The 17,177-nt window shown below is 37.4% G+C and overlaps 1 protein-coding gene across 2 annotated transcripts in view; it reads right to left on the minus strand.

Annotated features, from left to right (window-relative positions):
• The window catches only part of ITPRID2 (ITPR interacting domain containing 2), a 37,310-nt gene extending 21,256 nt beyond the window's left edge, over positions 1–16,054 (minus strand). The window contains exons 1-8 of one of the 2 annotated variants that reach the window (XM_036253851.1): positions 15,760–16,051; positions 15,355–15,400; positions 12,291–12,340; positions 11,415–11,471; positions 9,381–9,420; positions 9,195–9,293; positions 7,828–8,036; positions 6,239–6,930 (exon numbers count right to left, since the gene is read on the minus strand). In XM_036253851.1, the coding sequence (XP_036109744.1) occupies positions 6,239–6,930; positions 7,828–8,036; positions 9,195–9,293; positions 9,381–9,420; positions 11,415–11,471; positions 12,291–12,340; positions 15,355–15,400; positions 15,760–15,970 (1,404 nt within the window). In that variant the 5' untranslated portion in view covers positions 15,971–16,051. Of the gene's footprint in view, positions 1–6,238; positions 6,931–7,827; positions 8,037–9,194; positions 9,294–9,380; positions 9,421–11,414; positions 11,472–12,290; positions 12,341–15,354; positions 15,401–15,759 lie in introns of both variants that reach the window. The other variant, XM_036253852.1, reaches the window with a different exon arrangement.
• Positions 16,055–17,177: the final 1,123 nt, after the last annotated feature.

Here is a 17,177-nt window from a genome sequence, read left to right on the forward strand (position 1 = left end):
AAAAAGTTCTCTAAATGTTAAACTTCGAAGCGTAATGTCAGTCCCAGGAGAAATGCTAATAGGTTTACTGCAGGAGACCAGGGCATGGCTGACACACAGCTGAGGCAAGTACCAGTCCCGTAGCTTTGAAAAACAGTACATTGTGCTCCCATTGCAAAATTCTATAAAATCCCATGAATTTCTGGTATCACAATCGCTTGTGTGTAAGACTCCTTTGTCCAGACACAATTGTTCTCTTAAGACATAACTAAAACATTGAAAGATCATTAACCATAAATCCTCCCTGACACTGCGCAAAGAGATCAAACCCACAAAAGCAGTCTCTTTACACTCTTTTTCCCACCTGTACTACTACATAATTTACAAATGTTCAAATTCTTCCTTACCATACCTACCATCTATTCTAACATAACTAACTCTACACTAAGCCTGAACACTGGTGTGTTAGTGGGGAGAACACTAATTCCCAACACTTTAAATCCTATAATGATTAGTACTTAAATAATAAATAACACCCTAGTTGTTAATGTATGCAAACTAGCCAAACACATGGGATTTCAATCTTGAACAAATCAGAGAGCAAACACAAAATAGGTTTTAGGTAGAACCCTGGAAGTTTGGGGCTATGAAACCATTCAAGAAAAATAAATATTCCATAAGCATGAGAGTGGAATGGTTAACAAGAAAAAAAGCTGAGGTTAAAGATGCTATTACCTAATTTAAAAATTGGTCTAATTTGTAATATCTTTGTTCTAAACAATTCCATGAATCCAAGTTTGATTGTTTTGAAAACTGAAGGCACACTAGCCATATAAAACCATCTCCTATAAATCACATACAAAAATTGTTTCTACTATTCTTTGTTATTGAAACATTATAATATATTCTTCAAAGCAGCAGACATAAGTTCAACAGGAAAACCATTGTTTTGTGTGCAAGGAAACAAAATGCATTTTCTTTTTATATTCAACAAAGGGTCTATTATTAGTCTCTATTTAGGCCTAGCCTACTTCAAAGAGTTTTATATCAAACAGACCAGAAAAGTATAGAATACAAATGTCTCTTTAATTATGTTCTAGGAATCTCAACTTAGCTCAGCACGATGATAAAACAAAGTACAAACTCTCCTTTTTAAATACAGAATTATCACAGTCTGTTCCTTAGATTTACAAAATTAACCATAAAACAGCATGGCTTTAATGAATATGTAGCCTCAGTATACTATCCTTCAAGATGCTTCTCTATGGCAAAAAATAATCAACTGATCAATCTATTCCCTCTCTCCTTTCACCACAAACCCCAAATTGATAAAAAAGGGTTCTTCTGAAAAAGAAAAAAAAAAAAAAGCTGTGAGGGTCATATATTACTAATAACGCCAGGATCTTTTTGCCACTCACTCAGCAAAATCAATCATTTTGTTGAAGGTAGAAACAGACACTCCAGTGATAATGGCTGAGTTTTATAGCTTATTACGTTTCATTATTAGTCACAGATGTGCAACGGAAAGCAGTCATATTCAAGATGGGGTGCACCACAGAAAATTATGACACAAACACAGAACTTTGATATATGTGGCATGATTTTCCCCACTCAATGGTTTCAATTTCAGGTAGAACTCTGTCATTTGCTATAGGTTGCTGTTCATTAAATTAACTAAAGCTCAATAATGATTACAGAATTCAGTGATGGACAATGGGTGTTCATTACACTATTTTATCTAATCTTTGGGTAAGCTTGAAACTTTTCATAATAAAATTACAACACCCCCCCCCCCCCCCAAACCAAAATGACAAAATCACTTGGTTTCAGTTTGGGGATTTAAAACTGTATAATAACAGCTTTAGAAGTAACCCATACATTTGAGTTACTTCATTTTAAAAACATTGAAGCAATGTCCTGCTACCATGGTAGACACCTACTTTTTTTTATTTTTTGTATAACATCTGTCAATTTATCTTTTAGGCACAATACTATTGTATTGTATTTCACAGAGTAGCAGTATGTGGAGTGTTCTAACTCAAATAACCCTTCCTCTAGGTTTAAAAAGACCTGTGTGGCAGTTTAAAAAACACAAAAACACTGGACCTTCAGAAATTATAATTGTGCCAAATTCTTAACTGCAACATAAACACTGAAACTCCTACCTCACAGGTTTTTAGGATGATCAAATGTGATTATAAGTATTTTGAAACAGTGAAGTGGGGAAGACTTAGAACAGATCTCTCTGCCACCCTCTAGGAACTCCCTACAGGGACCCCCCCTTCCCTGCCCTTCAGTGAGGTGCTTCTATCAAAGGGAACACTACTACCCTTGGTAAGATGATGGAGAACCAAAGCTGTCAAGTAACATCAAGTGTTAGGGAGGGAAGAATGCTTCCTCATTTGTAAAAGGAGAAAACTGGAAAATGAATTCAAAGAATTCATTCTCTGTTAATTTATGGTTCTATAATTAGTTGCAATTTTCACCTCTAAAAAAAACCTTTCCAAGTTTTAAAAACACATATACATTCCCTCTCTCCTTTCACCACAAACCCCATATACATATGCATATATATGGCTTACTTTTACTATTAGGTAAATACTTTAAAAAAAAAAAAGCTAACTTGCTCTTTTAGATAAATACCAAATAACAAAACTTAGTGGTTAACTGAGCTCTGAAGTAACAGACATGGGTGCATATGTCACGTGCTAGAGTTCATATTCTATTGCAGACACAATACCTGCCTTCAGAACACATACAGTTAAGTCTGAAAGGTCAATGGGACAACTTAACTGTCAAGTATCTGACTGATTTGGAATTATTTTAACTCAGGCCAATAAATATTTTTAAAAGGCTTAAAGTAAGTACAGTAAGTCCTCACCTAACGTTGCGGATAGGTTTTGCGACTTGAAGTGAACAGTGTGTAACAAAACCAAATGTACCATAGGCTAAGTGATACAAACAAGAGTCAGTCTCCTGTGGCCACTCATCAACATCATAACAAAACAATGCTGAATAAAACAATGTTAACTGAGGACCAACCATAACAAGGTGCATTAGTTAAATCAACAATCAGTGTAAAGACAGGATTAGAAACACTTAGCAAAACTCTGGTTGCTTAAAAATTAGGTACACTTCCACTAATATCTATATTTGAATATATACTAATTTACAGAGTGACAAGACACAGAACAATCTATTTGCAGAAATATACATATAAGAGTCCTCCTTCCTCTCACATTTAAGTATGACGAATTTTTACTTTACACCTAAAAGAACAATTGCTTAATGAGTAGAATAATTTTGGAGTAACTGTGAATCACTCATATTAGTAATCTACAGCTGTACAGTTACCATGATGTATTTATTCAAAATAAACCATTTCAAAAATACAAAACTTATCCAGGCAAGTCATGAAGAATTAGAAAACTCAAGAGTATATTTTACAACTTTTAGACACACTGAAACAGTTTAAATAGACTACAAGACATTTTTTATAAGGTAAGCTGACTTAATTAAAAATAGTCTATGGCTTTTTTTTATTTCTCTTTCTTAATACAATAGTCACTTTTATTCTCCAGGGCCTGGGTCATTCCTGTCATCTATTTAACTCTCTTTACAATCAAATATTTCCTCTCTTTGCTCCTGGCAACTGTCAGATATTACCTTGCGCCTCAAAGGGATCAGGCCGCTCATGGCACAGCCGTGCCCGGGACATTTTCTCCTACCTAGCTCCCAAGGCAGCGGGCAGCTCCTCTGTTTGAAAACTGGCTTACTGAGGGAGAGGGAGTGCATGCTCTGACTTATATTTATTCCCTTTTTACAGGAAGAAATTTCCAAATGGGAATCAAACCTCAAGGGAAAGGAATCCAAAAGAAAAATAGTAACAACACTTTGAATAGGACCTAAAAGTTTGCTTCAGTAAGATTGTTCTCTTCATTTGTCACTATGATTCAAATAACGCTTGGGAGGGGAGGAAATTAAAGAAACACATTATTTCCCTTCTTTATCCATTGTTCTACAAGCTCTCTCCTTGAAGTTCCCGAAAAGATTAAAATTCCATTCCAGGAGCTTTTTATCCATATTCAAATATATCTGAAGAAGGATTCGTCATTCTGAAAATTCCCCATATTTACAATGTAGCTATGGTTGACCATATATTACTTTTTTTAAAACAAAATATTCCACTATTCTTCAACCACCAATGCCTATAATCATGTACTTCAAAAAAATGTTCAATGTCACATCATTTTCTTTCCATCAAGTGTTTTTGCCAGCAGAGGGAGCAAAAAAAAAGTCCAATCTATCATTAAAAGTTAACTTGTGGCCAAAGCGTATCTATCTAGCACTTTATAAACAATTTCAAAGACTTTTTACGTATATGGTATCAACAATTTTTTAAAACTAGAGCTCAGAATTCAGGAATTCTAGAAATTAAAAAGCAGCATGAGAGTGTCTTCTCATCTGAGTCACCGATAACAGATTCGCAAGAATCTAACAAACTGTTTACATTTTTATACTCTGCTATTGTATTAAAACAAGAAAACTGTCATATCTGTCACAGAGAGGGGCCCTAATGAAAGGCAAGAGGTTACCGTTAATTATGAGTGTTAGGACAAGTTTTGATCACAATAGTCAAAAAATAAATCAAACAATGAAATGAAACAAAAAGTTTTAATCAGCCATTTTCCAAATTCATTATAAGAAGAAATATATTAGGAATTAAACAGTATAAATATAAAAATATATGAAAGACAAAAAAGCTTACCAAAAAAGAGAAAATATTTCAAAGCTGCTCTGGCTCATTTTATTTCACTCTTTTTAGTTGGAATTAAAGTATTAAAAGATACATTCAGCCCTGGCCGGTTTGGCTCAGCGGTTGGAGTGTCGGCCTGCGGTACAGAGAGACCCGGGTTCGGTTCCCGATAAGGGCACATACCTCGGTTGCAGTTTGTCCCCGGCCCTGGTTGGTCGTGCGGGTGGCAGCCACTTGATGTGTCCCTTCACATCGATGTTTCTCTCTCTCTCTCTTCCTCTCTCTCCCTCCCACTCTATCTGAACAAAAAATGGAAAAATGTCCTCAGGTGAAAAAAAAAAAAAAAAAAAAGATACATTCAAAGACCACAAAGAGGTAAATGGCTGTATCAGTTCAGCAACAGAATTTTGCAGTGAGAAAATCTTGGCTAATGAGAGCTACACACTCACCTAAGGGGGGCATTTATGGACAAATCAATTATCCTATTTTCCAATTCCCTAATATAATGACATATGATTCTAAAACTACTGTGAGCTATTACTAAAACTATTCTGTAAGAAATTTTAAAAAGAAAAATTGCACATAATTTACAACCACAACTCTTCAGTAGTACATATATATGCCTCACTTTCCTCCTGTGTGAAATGAGGCCACCACTGCCTGCCTCCCAGACTGAGAGAAAAGCACTTCAAGGGCCCAGTACAGTGCCTGCCCCAAGGTGGGTTTGGTGCTTGATAAACTTCAATCTTTTACCCCAAGATATATAGCTCCAACTCATAAGTATCAGCTCCCACTATTCAAAAGCCCTGTTATGTGAACCTCATCAAAATTATTATTTTTATCTTGTCCAATTAAAAATGTATGTAAAGTAGCAGGATGATCACCAGGTAAAAGAAAAAAGTAACCAAACACTGCTCTTCTGGACCTGCAGGAATCCTCCTCAGTGGCCCTTCAAACCTCCTTCCTGATGTTCTCAATCCTCCCCTTCAAGTACCTGTCTTTCTGTTCTTTCCAGTCCCATACCCAAACCTATCCTCAAAGTCGTCTTCACTGAGATACATTAATAAAAGCTTGCCCAAAGGCACAGAGCAGTTTGGTGGCTGAGACAGAACTCAAACCTGTTGGATTTCAGAGCCTGTGTTTTTAACCATTTTGCAATGTTGACTTGACTATGAATATTCTCTCAGGATTTCCTCAGGGCATCAAGATCTTAAAATGAGAGAAAGGGGGTTAAAGTTCAAGTATTGTATCAGCAGTGGACGACAGAGGATCTAGAGGAGCTGATACATTGGATAAACAGTACCATAATCTTGACTTCACATATTCCTTTGGCCACTTCTTGGTTTGAGAAACACAAAACAAAAAAACCTGAAAAGTCAAAATGAGGATTTTTTTTTTCCCTCTGGTAAAAGTCTATTAGCCACCTTTCATTTTTAAAACATTGTTTGGCACTTTCCCCCCTAACTTTGTATTTGAAACAGGTCTTAGTAATGTTTTACCTACCTCTTCCATTTCAAAGGAGTCCTTCTGCGGTAGGAAATTTCTTATGGATGGGATCAGTAACGGTGCACATGGCTCTTTTTCAGCTATGGACACATGGACATTTTTCTCCTCACTGCTAGTTTCCAGCTCACTGTGGCTGGCCATGTTGACATCGCTACCTAAATCGGATCCTATACCAGATTCCTCACCCAGTTTACCATGACTTTGAGTTTCTTTACTTTGTTCACTTTCAGTTTCTTTGTTAAAATTACTGTTTGCTTCATCAGAGAGTTTCTCAATGTCAGCATTCTCTGTAATAGTTGCTGAACTAATTGATACTTCTTCTTTAACTGTAGCCAACATATAAGATGAGTCTTTCTTCTTTACAATTTTTTGAGACTTTGGGTCATTTTTACTGCCACTTTCTTCGCTCATTGAAACATTCAGAATCTTTCCTTTTTCAGTTGCTGGGGAAGAAGTACTACCTTCTCCTTTCTCTGTTTTATCAACACACAAATTTAGTTTTGATAGTGTTTTCATTAAGCGATTTGCAGTGTTACTTCGGGTTAAAGGTGGAGGTGAGTCTGTCTCTTTGTTAGAGGTTATTGAGGCCATGCTTCCAATTCTCTGCAGGGGAGTCCCAGAGACTTGGGAATATAAAGAAGAAAACGCATTGGCCACAGTTGTAAGCACTTCAATTTGACGAAAACGACCTACAAAAAAAGAAAGTGTTAATTATATATTTATATGTATAATTTTATGTTTTTCATATATATGTAGATATTAAATCATTACTATTATTCAGAATTCAAATAACTACATTTAAATAAAAAAGATCATGAAACCAGAATTTTTTTCCCCTACCGAACACTTAAAACTTCTCTACATTTACTGTGGAGATGATTTTTCACTCTAAGCACTAGAATTTCTAGTTTCAAAAATCAGAAAGAAGCACAAAGCATGATAGAAAGGACAAGGTATTGATCTACAGCTGTGATTCTGTTTTTAGGTTGTGGATTCCACTATGCCTCTTGCAAAAATTATCCTAATAAAGTACATACAAGTAGTATATATTTTATATCTAACTGAGGAAGGGTAGATGTATAGACTCTTAAATCTAATCCAAGGACTACTTAGAGATACTATTTTTGGAACTTCTGGTCAACAGAGAAAAATAAGCAAAAATACAATATGACTTAAAATTTACCAAATTAGCCATGCTATTTTAGATTTACTGAAAATCAACTAAAATTGACTTCATTTAATGGTAACAAGGCCCCTCCCCCCCTTCTTTGCTTCTAGAACAAAAGCCATCTGGAAACAGGTATAAACCTAAGGTTTTACAAGTAAATTCCACTCCACAAGGTAGCAGGTGTAACTCTGTAAAGTAGCACTTAAGTTAAGAATCTGGGAAGAGGAGAAGAATAGGTAAATTAACTTCTATAAATAGAATAATAAAATTTCAAAATATGAAAAATAGCTATTGTGTTAACCTCAGTAATTAAATCACCAGTGCTATTCCTAGAAATTAGTAAGGCTTTAAAAATAAGACCATCTTACTAAGGATGCTTTAATTTTAAAAACAATATGCTAACATTCAAAAACCTTACTCGTTAAAGCATAATTTGGGTTTTCTACTTCCATCCGTTGCATTTGAGCACTCAAAAATACTTTAATATCTATTCCTCTGGCAAATGATGATGAACTGAAAAATCTGGGAGGAATTTTTGAAGCAATATCTGGTTCATCTCGTCCAAATCCAAGATTATAAAGAATTTCTTCAGGATCTTCCTCATAAAGTTCCAACAGTTCTGAAACACTACAAAAAGAAAACAACACACCAGGATATAAAATACGTTTATAGTCCACATTACATTATAAGTACATTCATATTTCTGCTTTCCTATGGTAAAAAATTTTCCACAGCTTTAAATTATTATTTCAGTATCTTTCTACACTGTGTACTAAATGTCAATGTGATGAATAACCCTTAAAAAACTGTCCATTCTCTCAAGCTGTTAGCATTGGGGAAAAAGAGCTACCCTCTAAGAACACAGTCAGAGATTCTCTAAGGGATTCCTCACCTTATTTTTTTTGTCATTTTAAGAGATTCCCAGTAAAGCAGCTAAAACAAAACAATCAGAGGAAAGACGGAAGAATAAGGAATACAAAGAACCAAAGAAGAAATGAAAAGGGAAAGCACACTAGGAAGCTGGTAGAACTTTGGCACCAAGTGCCATTGGGCAGACCTGAGCTCCTCTGCTATCTTGGGCTGTCCTTGCAGAGGCAGTACAGGTAACAACGTGCACTCAGGAAACTGAGGGAGGAGCTTTCTTTCAACTTTTCCCTAACCACTTCCACTCAGGAAGTAGGAGGAGTAAGGTGAGTACGGGTTACATCAAGGTAACTTCTTACTCTAATTCCACTGAGACTTGCTGCGAAAAATAGGACTGTTAGAGGCAGAACTTGAACAGAAGAAAATTTCGGTTTCAAAGAAAATGCCCAGATCCTAATATAATAATTTGAATAACTGGTTCCACAGGCACATGTATTTATTTTAATATATAGTATAAAGACCTTTGGTTTAGTATGAAGAAAAATCTGTGCTTAAATATCAAGCTTTAAATCAGAAAGATTTATTGTGATTTTTATGTCAGTGTAACTCAAGACCCTAACAGAATAAAGAATTTTGGAGAGGCAGAAGTTACTCCACTATGGAGTTCCTCTTTCAAGTTGTTCATAGGGCTCAAATTAGTTATTCATGAATTCAAACAGCACTATAAACATACTTGTTGCTATTTATTTCATCTTAAATAAAAAAGAAAAAAAAAGAGCTCCTGTCAATCATGCTGAACCATGAAACACTTTGGATTCCCTTTGCTTTCAGACTATTAAGCCAAATCCAAGTTTGAAAATGTGGCAAGAGTAGGACATCTATGGCACAGTGTAACTGCAGCATAATTTCATGGGAAGTTACCTTGAGACTGTCCCACTACTTTTCCCAGATCCAGTGGAATTCATACTTCTCCCTTTCTGATGAAACTGTAGTCTTCTCTCTTTGGCCAAGATATTGCTGCTATAAACAAAATTGGATGATATAAAACCTTACTTTCCTAAATGTCCTTCACTTTTAAAAAGAAGGAAAACAAACATTTTTACATACCAGTTTTCATTTGGAGCATCAGCTTCATGGAGGTGGTTGGCTGCAAGTAAAAAGAGTAACTGTGGAGCACAACTCTCAGGGCAGTCACTACCATGACACAATCATTAAGGGAGTAAATTCGCCAGAATGTTATTGCTAAATGCCTAATATGCCAGGGTGTTTTTGTGAAATAGCAATGTAAAACTACCTCCACTGGATGTTTAAAATAAAAAGATATATAGATAACCAATCAAACTTCATTAAGTGGTAAGAAGACGTACAGTATATGTGGTATATATGGTTCTAATTATTAAGTTTAAAAGATGTTAATAAAGAGTATCTTAAAAACAAATGCATGGTTCAGCACTATTTTAATATGCAGGGAATAGTATGCATCAGTTTCTAATGTGATTTTATTAAGGCTGAAAATTCACTCCAGTTACAACCACTTTTTAATGCACATACTTTGAAAATTTCTACTCATTTCAATGTAAGTTTTCTTTTAAAATTGCCTTTCAAGATTACCCCAGACTTAAAGTTCTAAACAGATAAATGTGGTTAATGTTAAGTTTAGAGTAAGTTAAACTTACTGCATTTAACTTTTTAGACAAACGTAAAGAAAATTAATTTAAAACACCTATTTCGGCATATTAATTTTTTTCATTTCTGATCTGCAAAATCATAATTTCTTTTCTTTGTACATCAACCGGAAAGATCCCTAACACATATCAACTCAATAAATATTTACTGAATGAATGAAAATAATTTTCAGTAAAACATAACTCCACTCTTTTCTGGGACACCCCTTTAGGGTCTGGTTTCCTATAACATCATTCAATATGGATGAACAGCAGAGTACAGAGGATTTTTAGGGCAGTGAAAACATGCTATATGATGTTATAGTGATGGCTATATGTAATTATACATATATATATATATACATATATACATATATATATATATATGTTTGTTCAAACTCATAGAATGAACAAGACCAAGAGTGAATCCTAATGTAAAGTATGCACTTTGAGTAATTATGATGCTTCATTGTAGGTTCAACAAATGTACTACTGTGGTGGGGAATGTTGATAAACGGGGAAGCTATACATAAAGGAGACAGAAGTACATGGGAAATCTCTGTACCTTCCCCTCCATTTTTTTGTGACCCTTGCTCTAAAAAAATAAAGTCTTAAAAAATAATTTCATATTTCGAAGACACTACTAAGACAAATGTCAGTGTTATTTACAGTAATACTGAAATGCATTTAAAAATGGGCTGACAACATGCTCAACTGTACTGATTGGAAAGCAGTAAGTTTAAGCTCCTTACACAGAGTTTATTCCTTGAGAGCATATTACCAGTGATAATAAAAACTAACATATTCTAGACTTTTCAATATTTACTAGAAGGTTCTAAACCATACATACAGATTGATTTAAAACAGCAAAAGATCAAGGATATTAAATTCAGTGGATAAATTCACTAGTCATCAAATTACAATTTTAAAAGATTTAATAAAATCCTTAATTAACGTTTTTATAAAAAGCATGCTATATATAGCTACCAATAATCTTAAAATGCCAGTAAAATTATAAAATAATAAATTCTTAATTTTACATTGTAGAAAGCTTTGTTATGAACCCACAGGAAAAGATCATATAATCTGTGAAAATTTAAACACAGCCCAATACGCCTAAAATGCTAATGCAGTCTGGAATACACATCAGCATAATTATTTCTAATAAAATTCTAGTAACTCTATTTTGTCTTTATCCTTTAATCTCCTAAAAATCTGGAAAAAGAGGAAGAGGGAAAGACGGGAGACACTTGAATGCAAAGAGAAAGACAAGCCGCAGCTGTAAGTCTGACATAAGGCTACCTCATACTAAAAATAAGCTTCAATTTAGTTTTCTCATGTATAAATATTTAAGTTTCCTTCCTTCTGCAGGGTAATTCTTCCCTAGGTTATATCACCATTGTCTGCCTCCAAACAGTTCCTTTGAGCATTTAAGTCCAAGGAAGACACATGGACATTTCACAATGGTTTTTCATACCTTCAGCTCCCAGTGACAAATCATCTTCAAAACTTCCTCCATTTCTCACAAGCACACCTGAAAGAAACAATAGAAGACTCATCCTGGTGTTCTCTTCTTCCTGACCCCCATGTAAAATCACTGTCTTAGTAAATCAAATTGACCAAGGAAAGTATATGATACAGTAAGGTGTTTCAGACTTGAATGCCCTCAGAAATTATTCTGATTATTCAATTTCAAGAAATAAGTATAAACTTTATCATAAAGAAACCATGATTTGTAGGCGGGTGAAGTTCTTAGAAGCCGATCTACAGTCTATTTAATACTTATGCCTTTGCAGATGTTCAAAGAAGTAACAAATCTTACCCAAGAATTTCATGGAAAACCAGATCCTGGAGCCATCATTTCTTTCGTGCTCCTATAGTAAGTAAGTCAGGAGCTCAAGCTAGATTTTCCTGTAAATGGTTCTTATACGCCTTGCCACTACCTGCACATTCTTGTCGTACTTTGAACTTCAGATTCTGTGGTAAAATTTCAGGTGTGGCAATTTCAGTTAATGTAAGCAAAGAAAGGCTGCACTCAAGCTGATCTAGTTCACCCAATATATATTTTCCTTATGTTCGCATATCACATTTCTATACCTGGTTTTTATAATGTCTTTAGCTGGACAAAAAAAAAATAGGAGTTTCACATTGTGGAAACATTTGGTAATTTGCTTCAACTCACCAATGTTTTAAAGTTTATTGACAAGATTTCTCCCTTTTGGCTTCTATCGCAGAACAACATATTTTAAACGTGAATATCACTTTTGTAATTCATATATATACACTTTTACTCAGAGGACAAATGAAGCAGGACCCTGTAAAGAACAGATTTAGAAAGGCAACTTTTTCTTACCCTTGAGTGTACTACTGCTTTGCTCATCCAGTGAGGCTCCCAAAGGGGTACTGAAACCACATAAACATATAAACCTTAGTCTTGAAAAGCTGTCTGGAGAGCTGTCACCACACAGCCTAACACTAAAGGGTTATAGCTAAGCAAGCTTCTAATCACAGTGTAACTCTCCTCCCAAACACACAAGGAATGCAAGTGGATTACATAAGGAATATGCTACTAACTAAGCAAATACCTATGTCAAGTCAGTTTACCAGGAATGATTTAATCACATGTCTGATCTGCCAGCAATTAAGAGCAAGAATGGCAATTACAAATGATATGAACTGGTATTTCTTTACAAAAACAGAAGAGAATGACAGCAGGAATTAAGAAAATGTCTGCTTCCCTCAGTCTGCTCCCTAGAAACAGGAAACAGAATTAAAAGAAAGCAAATCTTTACCTCAATAAAATTTAAAAGTCAGATCTAGTTAGAAATAAGGTTCAACAGTTTTCCTAACCCTTATCTGTTAAATCTATCACTTGCATTTTAGAGCAACACTTGGAACCTCCCTTACCCCAGTTACCTTTATTGATATAAATGAAGAGGCTGGAGATTTATTTTCTGCTTTTAAACTAAAAAGTACATATATTTTTCATTTAACTCTGGAAAGAAAATTACTTTAAAAAAATCAGCTTGAGAATCAACCTTAAGAACTAGCCATTACTAAAATCCTTTCACATTCATTCTTATAGTTCACAGATAACCTAGAAATCTTTTTAATGTAAAATAGTTTTTCACTTCTTTCTCAAAACTACATTAAAAAACAGATTGTTTTAGTTTGAAAATTCTACTTTCATAACAATTTACACCTGTTAAAATTCCATCAGAGAATCAACATAAAAATAAGAGATAAGAGTTTTAAACAAATGTTACTAAAATGCCAGTTAAGTTACATGCTGACTTTCTGCAAACAAATATACAAGCAATGGCAGTTCTTCAAAAATTAATGCTTTTTAAGCAAAATTAGTGTTTATGATTCGTTTTCAGTAAAATAATCATATACTACCATAAAGATATTAATAAAACCTTTGACCTAAGTTTTTGCATATATTTTAATAAAACTCAAATGTATGCCATCAAAAAGTCATTCTTCCGGATGGCTCCTTTCTTAGAACAAAACACTGTATTACTTCTTGTGTAGATGTATCCACTGGTCTGTGCACTAACACAAAGTGGCAAATAAGCAGAATATAACTGGCATTCTCCTTCAAACACAAGCATCTCACTCTTAGAATTACTCTCTTCCAAATTCTAGCAAAAACTCTGTCCCTTCTTAGATGCTAATTCAAGCAATTTGTTTCCACTTAGCCACAAAAAGGTTATCAAAATAAAGATTCCCTTTAAGGAAAGACAGCATGGTATCTTTACTCAGGACATGGACCGCAATAAGAAAACAAAAGACTGTTAGAGAACTTAGCAAGAAAAAAAAATGCTGTTCTCAGATCATTTGTACATAATGTACCAAGTAGATAGATGCTCAACTCTGGAAAGGCTCCTAAATCGTGATAGAAAAAAAAACTTAAAAAAACCACAATTGCATATATCCTAGAAGTCACATCTGTAATAATAAAGCAAACATGAAAAAGACTTGTTCTAGCTTTCCCAGGTACAAATGAATGTCACTTTTGTACAGAACAGATGCAACTGCAGAGAACAAAAAGGAAACCTTTGAGGAAAGGAGTGTCAGACTATAGAAACTGCCTAAATAAATCAAGATTAGCAATAAAAGTTCTGGAATTTTCAGACATAATGTGTCCTGGTGAATACTAACATTTGCTTATTGCATTTATCTTAAAAGATGCACTTATTTACTATTTGATACAATCAAGGAGATCCACCTGATACTCTAATACAATGTTAATTCCTTTACATCATAAAACAAACAAAATGTGATTCTTCTCTTACTCTTAACATTTTTTGTGTGCATCTTTAGAGAGAAGGTCTATATATTTTATCTTATCTCAGAAGGGTCTATGACACTCCCAACAAAGGTTAAGGAGTTCTGTAATAAAGTGTGTTCAGGAAGGCTCCAGGCAACTCATTAAAACAGGACATCAATAAAGTAGTGGTCAATATTTTATCTATCTTTAGGAAAGAAGAATAAACTGGCATACATGAGAATCAATCCCCCACCCCCACCCCTGCAAAAAAAAAAAAAAAAACTTCCCAAACTCTGGTACTTGAACAAAAAGATTAAGAAAAGTACGAAGTGTTGTGGCAAAAAATATGTGCAGGAGCTAACATCTTAATCAAAATTAAAAAGCAAAAGTCTTCATTTGAGATTTTATAAGTAGCAAGTAAATTGGGAAAAAAATAATTAAAATGTGAAATAAGCACATTTCACTCTGGTAAGACTTAATTGCAATATGATTCATCTCCTCCGTGCTTTATCAAACATTTTTGTACCAGTTGCCAAAGCATGTAATTAAACAGATTTATGCAGTCTGAATGCCTTCAAAGCTCTATTTCCCTTCCGTGAATTCCAGCGCCATCTGACAAATGCATTTCCAAGAAGTAAATTACAAGAACAAAGTTAGCTGGTTTTAATAGCTCTCCAAATAGAATTAGGGCACACACAAAAGTAAAGCCCAGTTAGTGTAACGTAGTTAATTAAACTAATCTAAAACACATTTGAAAGGGAAATGATTCGAGGCCAGATGTACAGATGTCAAAAAGCAAAATGAAATACTGTGTGAAATGTGAAAATCCTTCCGAATAAAAACCAGGCAAACATAATAACATGGCACGATTATCTGTTTTAGGTTTGCGATCTTTGATGATAAACACATCATGCATCGGAGCTCAAGTCCTAACAACTGGAGAGGCAACACGGCCGTCAAATAATCAGCGGTCACAGTACTTCCATTTCTAATCGCTTAAAGGAGGAAGCTATCCGCAGGCTCACTTTCCGGTGCATAGTTTACAACAGCATGGGACCCACAGGGACAGCCGAGTCCCTGGGCTCGGGCGTCCCATCTGCGTGGATCTCCCTCCGCGACGCGAGCGGCGCCAGCGAGGACTCACCGGCAGTCCTTGAGCCATATCGCGATCTTCTCGTTGGGCACGTTTCCTGCGGGGCAGAGGGAAGGGACAGCTCGTTACAGACCCGGGAGGGCTCCGAAGGCGGGATAAACCGGGACACTTCCAAGCAGGAAAATCTACTGGGGGCTAAATGCAGCCTAGGCAACACGTCTTAGGGTGCACCAGAAGAGAAACGCGACGGCACCGGGGTGCCTGTGTTGACGCTGGAGGCACCTCACCAAGCGCGCGTGTTTAAAGGTCGGAAGTGTCTCCTCTCCCCTCGGCCTATCAAGCCCGGGAGGATCTTTCACAACTTACCGGAGTCGCCCAGGCGCACGAGACTTCCCCCTCGCGCCAGCCCGTCTTTCCCCGAGTCCCCCGCCCGCCGCAGCTGCCGGGCGCACCGACCTCTCCCCGCGGCCGCCGGCAGCTTCGTGTCCGGGAGGTCCTCCTCTTCGTCCTCGTCCTCCTCCTGCGTCGTCGCTTCTGTGGACAGGTCCTCCGTCTCCGACGCCTGCCAGGACCCGCGGCACTTGGCCCAGGCCTTCCTCCTGCGACTCGCCACTTGCCACTCCAGTTCCTCCTCCGCCTCCGCCGACGCCACCAGGGGCCGGTCCATGGCCTCACGGGGGGCTCCGCTGCTCCAGCCGGAGCCTGCGCGAGACAAGGCGGCGGCGGAGACCCCCGCCCCTGCTGTCAGCGCCCGGCTGGGCTGGGGGCCCCGGGCAGCGGGAGCTGGAGGAGGAGGAGAAGGAGGAGGGAGAGGAGGAGGAGGAGGGGATGGGAGGGAGGGAGGGAAGGAAGGGGAGGGAGGAGGCGGAGGGCCGGCGCTTCACATGAAGCCGGCGGCGCGGGAGCGCGAGTGGCCCGAACGTGCGCCGCTGGGAGCCGAGCACCCGCCAGTCCCTACTCCCAGTTCCCCGCCCCCCGGCCCCCGCCTCTCTCCCCGCCCCCTGCCTCTCACCCCCGCCTCCCGCCTCCAGCCTGACGCGCCCTGGGCCTGGCCCGCCACCGCGCGTCTGCGCGCCCCTCCCTCGGCGGCGTCCCACGCCCCCTTCCGGCTGGGGGCGCGCGGGGCGGGGCAGGGCGCGGAGCAGCGCGGCGGGAGCGGTGTGTTTGGACCTGCTGCCCCACAGAGTGGGTGAGATTTGTTTGCTAGTTTGTTAACAGTGTTCTGTTCCTCGAGACTTCTGTACTCCAAAGCAGAAAAGTGCGGAAAGGCCAGGTCTCACTAAAGGGACTTCACCGCATCAAAACAAGTGTCTGCTTGGGCTCGCTGAGTTATCCGAGATGTCCAAGGAATTGTGTCCAAGGACTTGTGGGCAAAGATGAAAGAAAGAGGTGCGTCCTCGTCGTCCTCATCTTGTCAAAATGTCAAAACTGGAAAAGACCATGCTTCGTGGAGTGCTGCAGTCGTGCTTAAGAAAGTTGTTTATGATGGTTGTGTTATATATGCAAATGAATTGAGAAAGAATATTTAATCTGGAAATTCCACATTGAAGCTGGACATAGAGAAGGAAAGAAAAATAGAGCAAGGAATGGCTGGGAAGATGTGCTTGGATTTTGGTGCAACACGATACTACAGGAAACAAGTGATGTCAAGGTTCAGAACTATTTTTCAAATGCGTTTGAGCATTCCCTTTTGTTTTATTTTTTAAAATCTCAGCAGGAAGACTATAAAATCCTCTTCAAAGCCAGACATGAACTTCTAATGGTTTACCAGTATCTATAAAATCATATCCAAAATCCATGCTAACTTTCCAGAACCATCTTAATATCATTCTGGGCCTTATGTATTCTGCAAAATATGAAGGGAGCTATAACAG

The sequence above is a fragment of the Molossus molossus genome, unplaced genomic scaffold (genome assembly GCF_014108415.1).
Source record: "Molossus molossus isolate mMolMol1 unplaced genomic scaffold, mMolMol1.p scaffold_m16_p_11, whole genome shotgun sequence".
NCBI classification, from domain to species: Eukaryota; Metazoa; Chordata; class Mammalia; order Chiroptera; family Molossidae; genus Molossus; species Molossus molossus.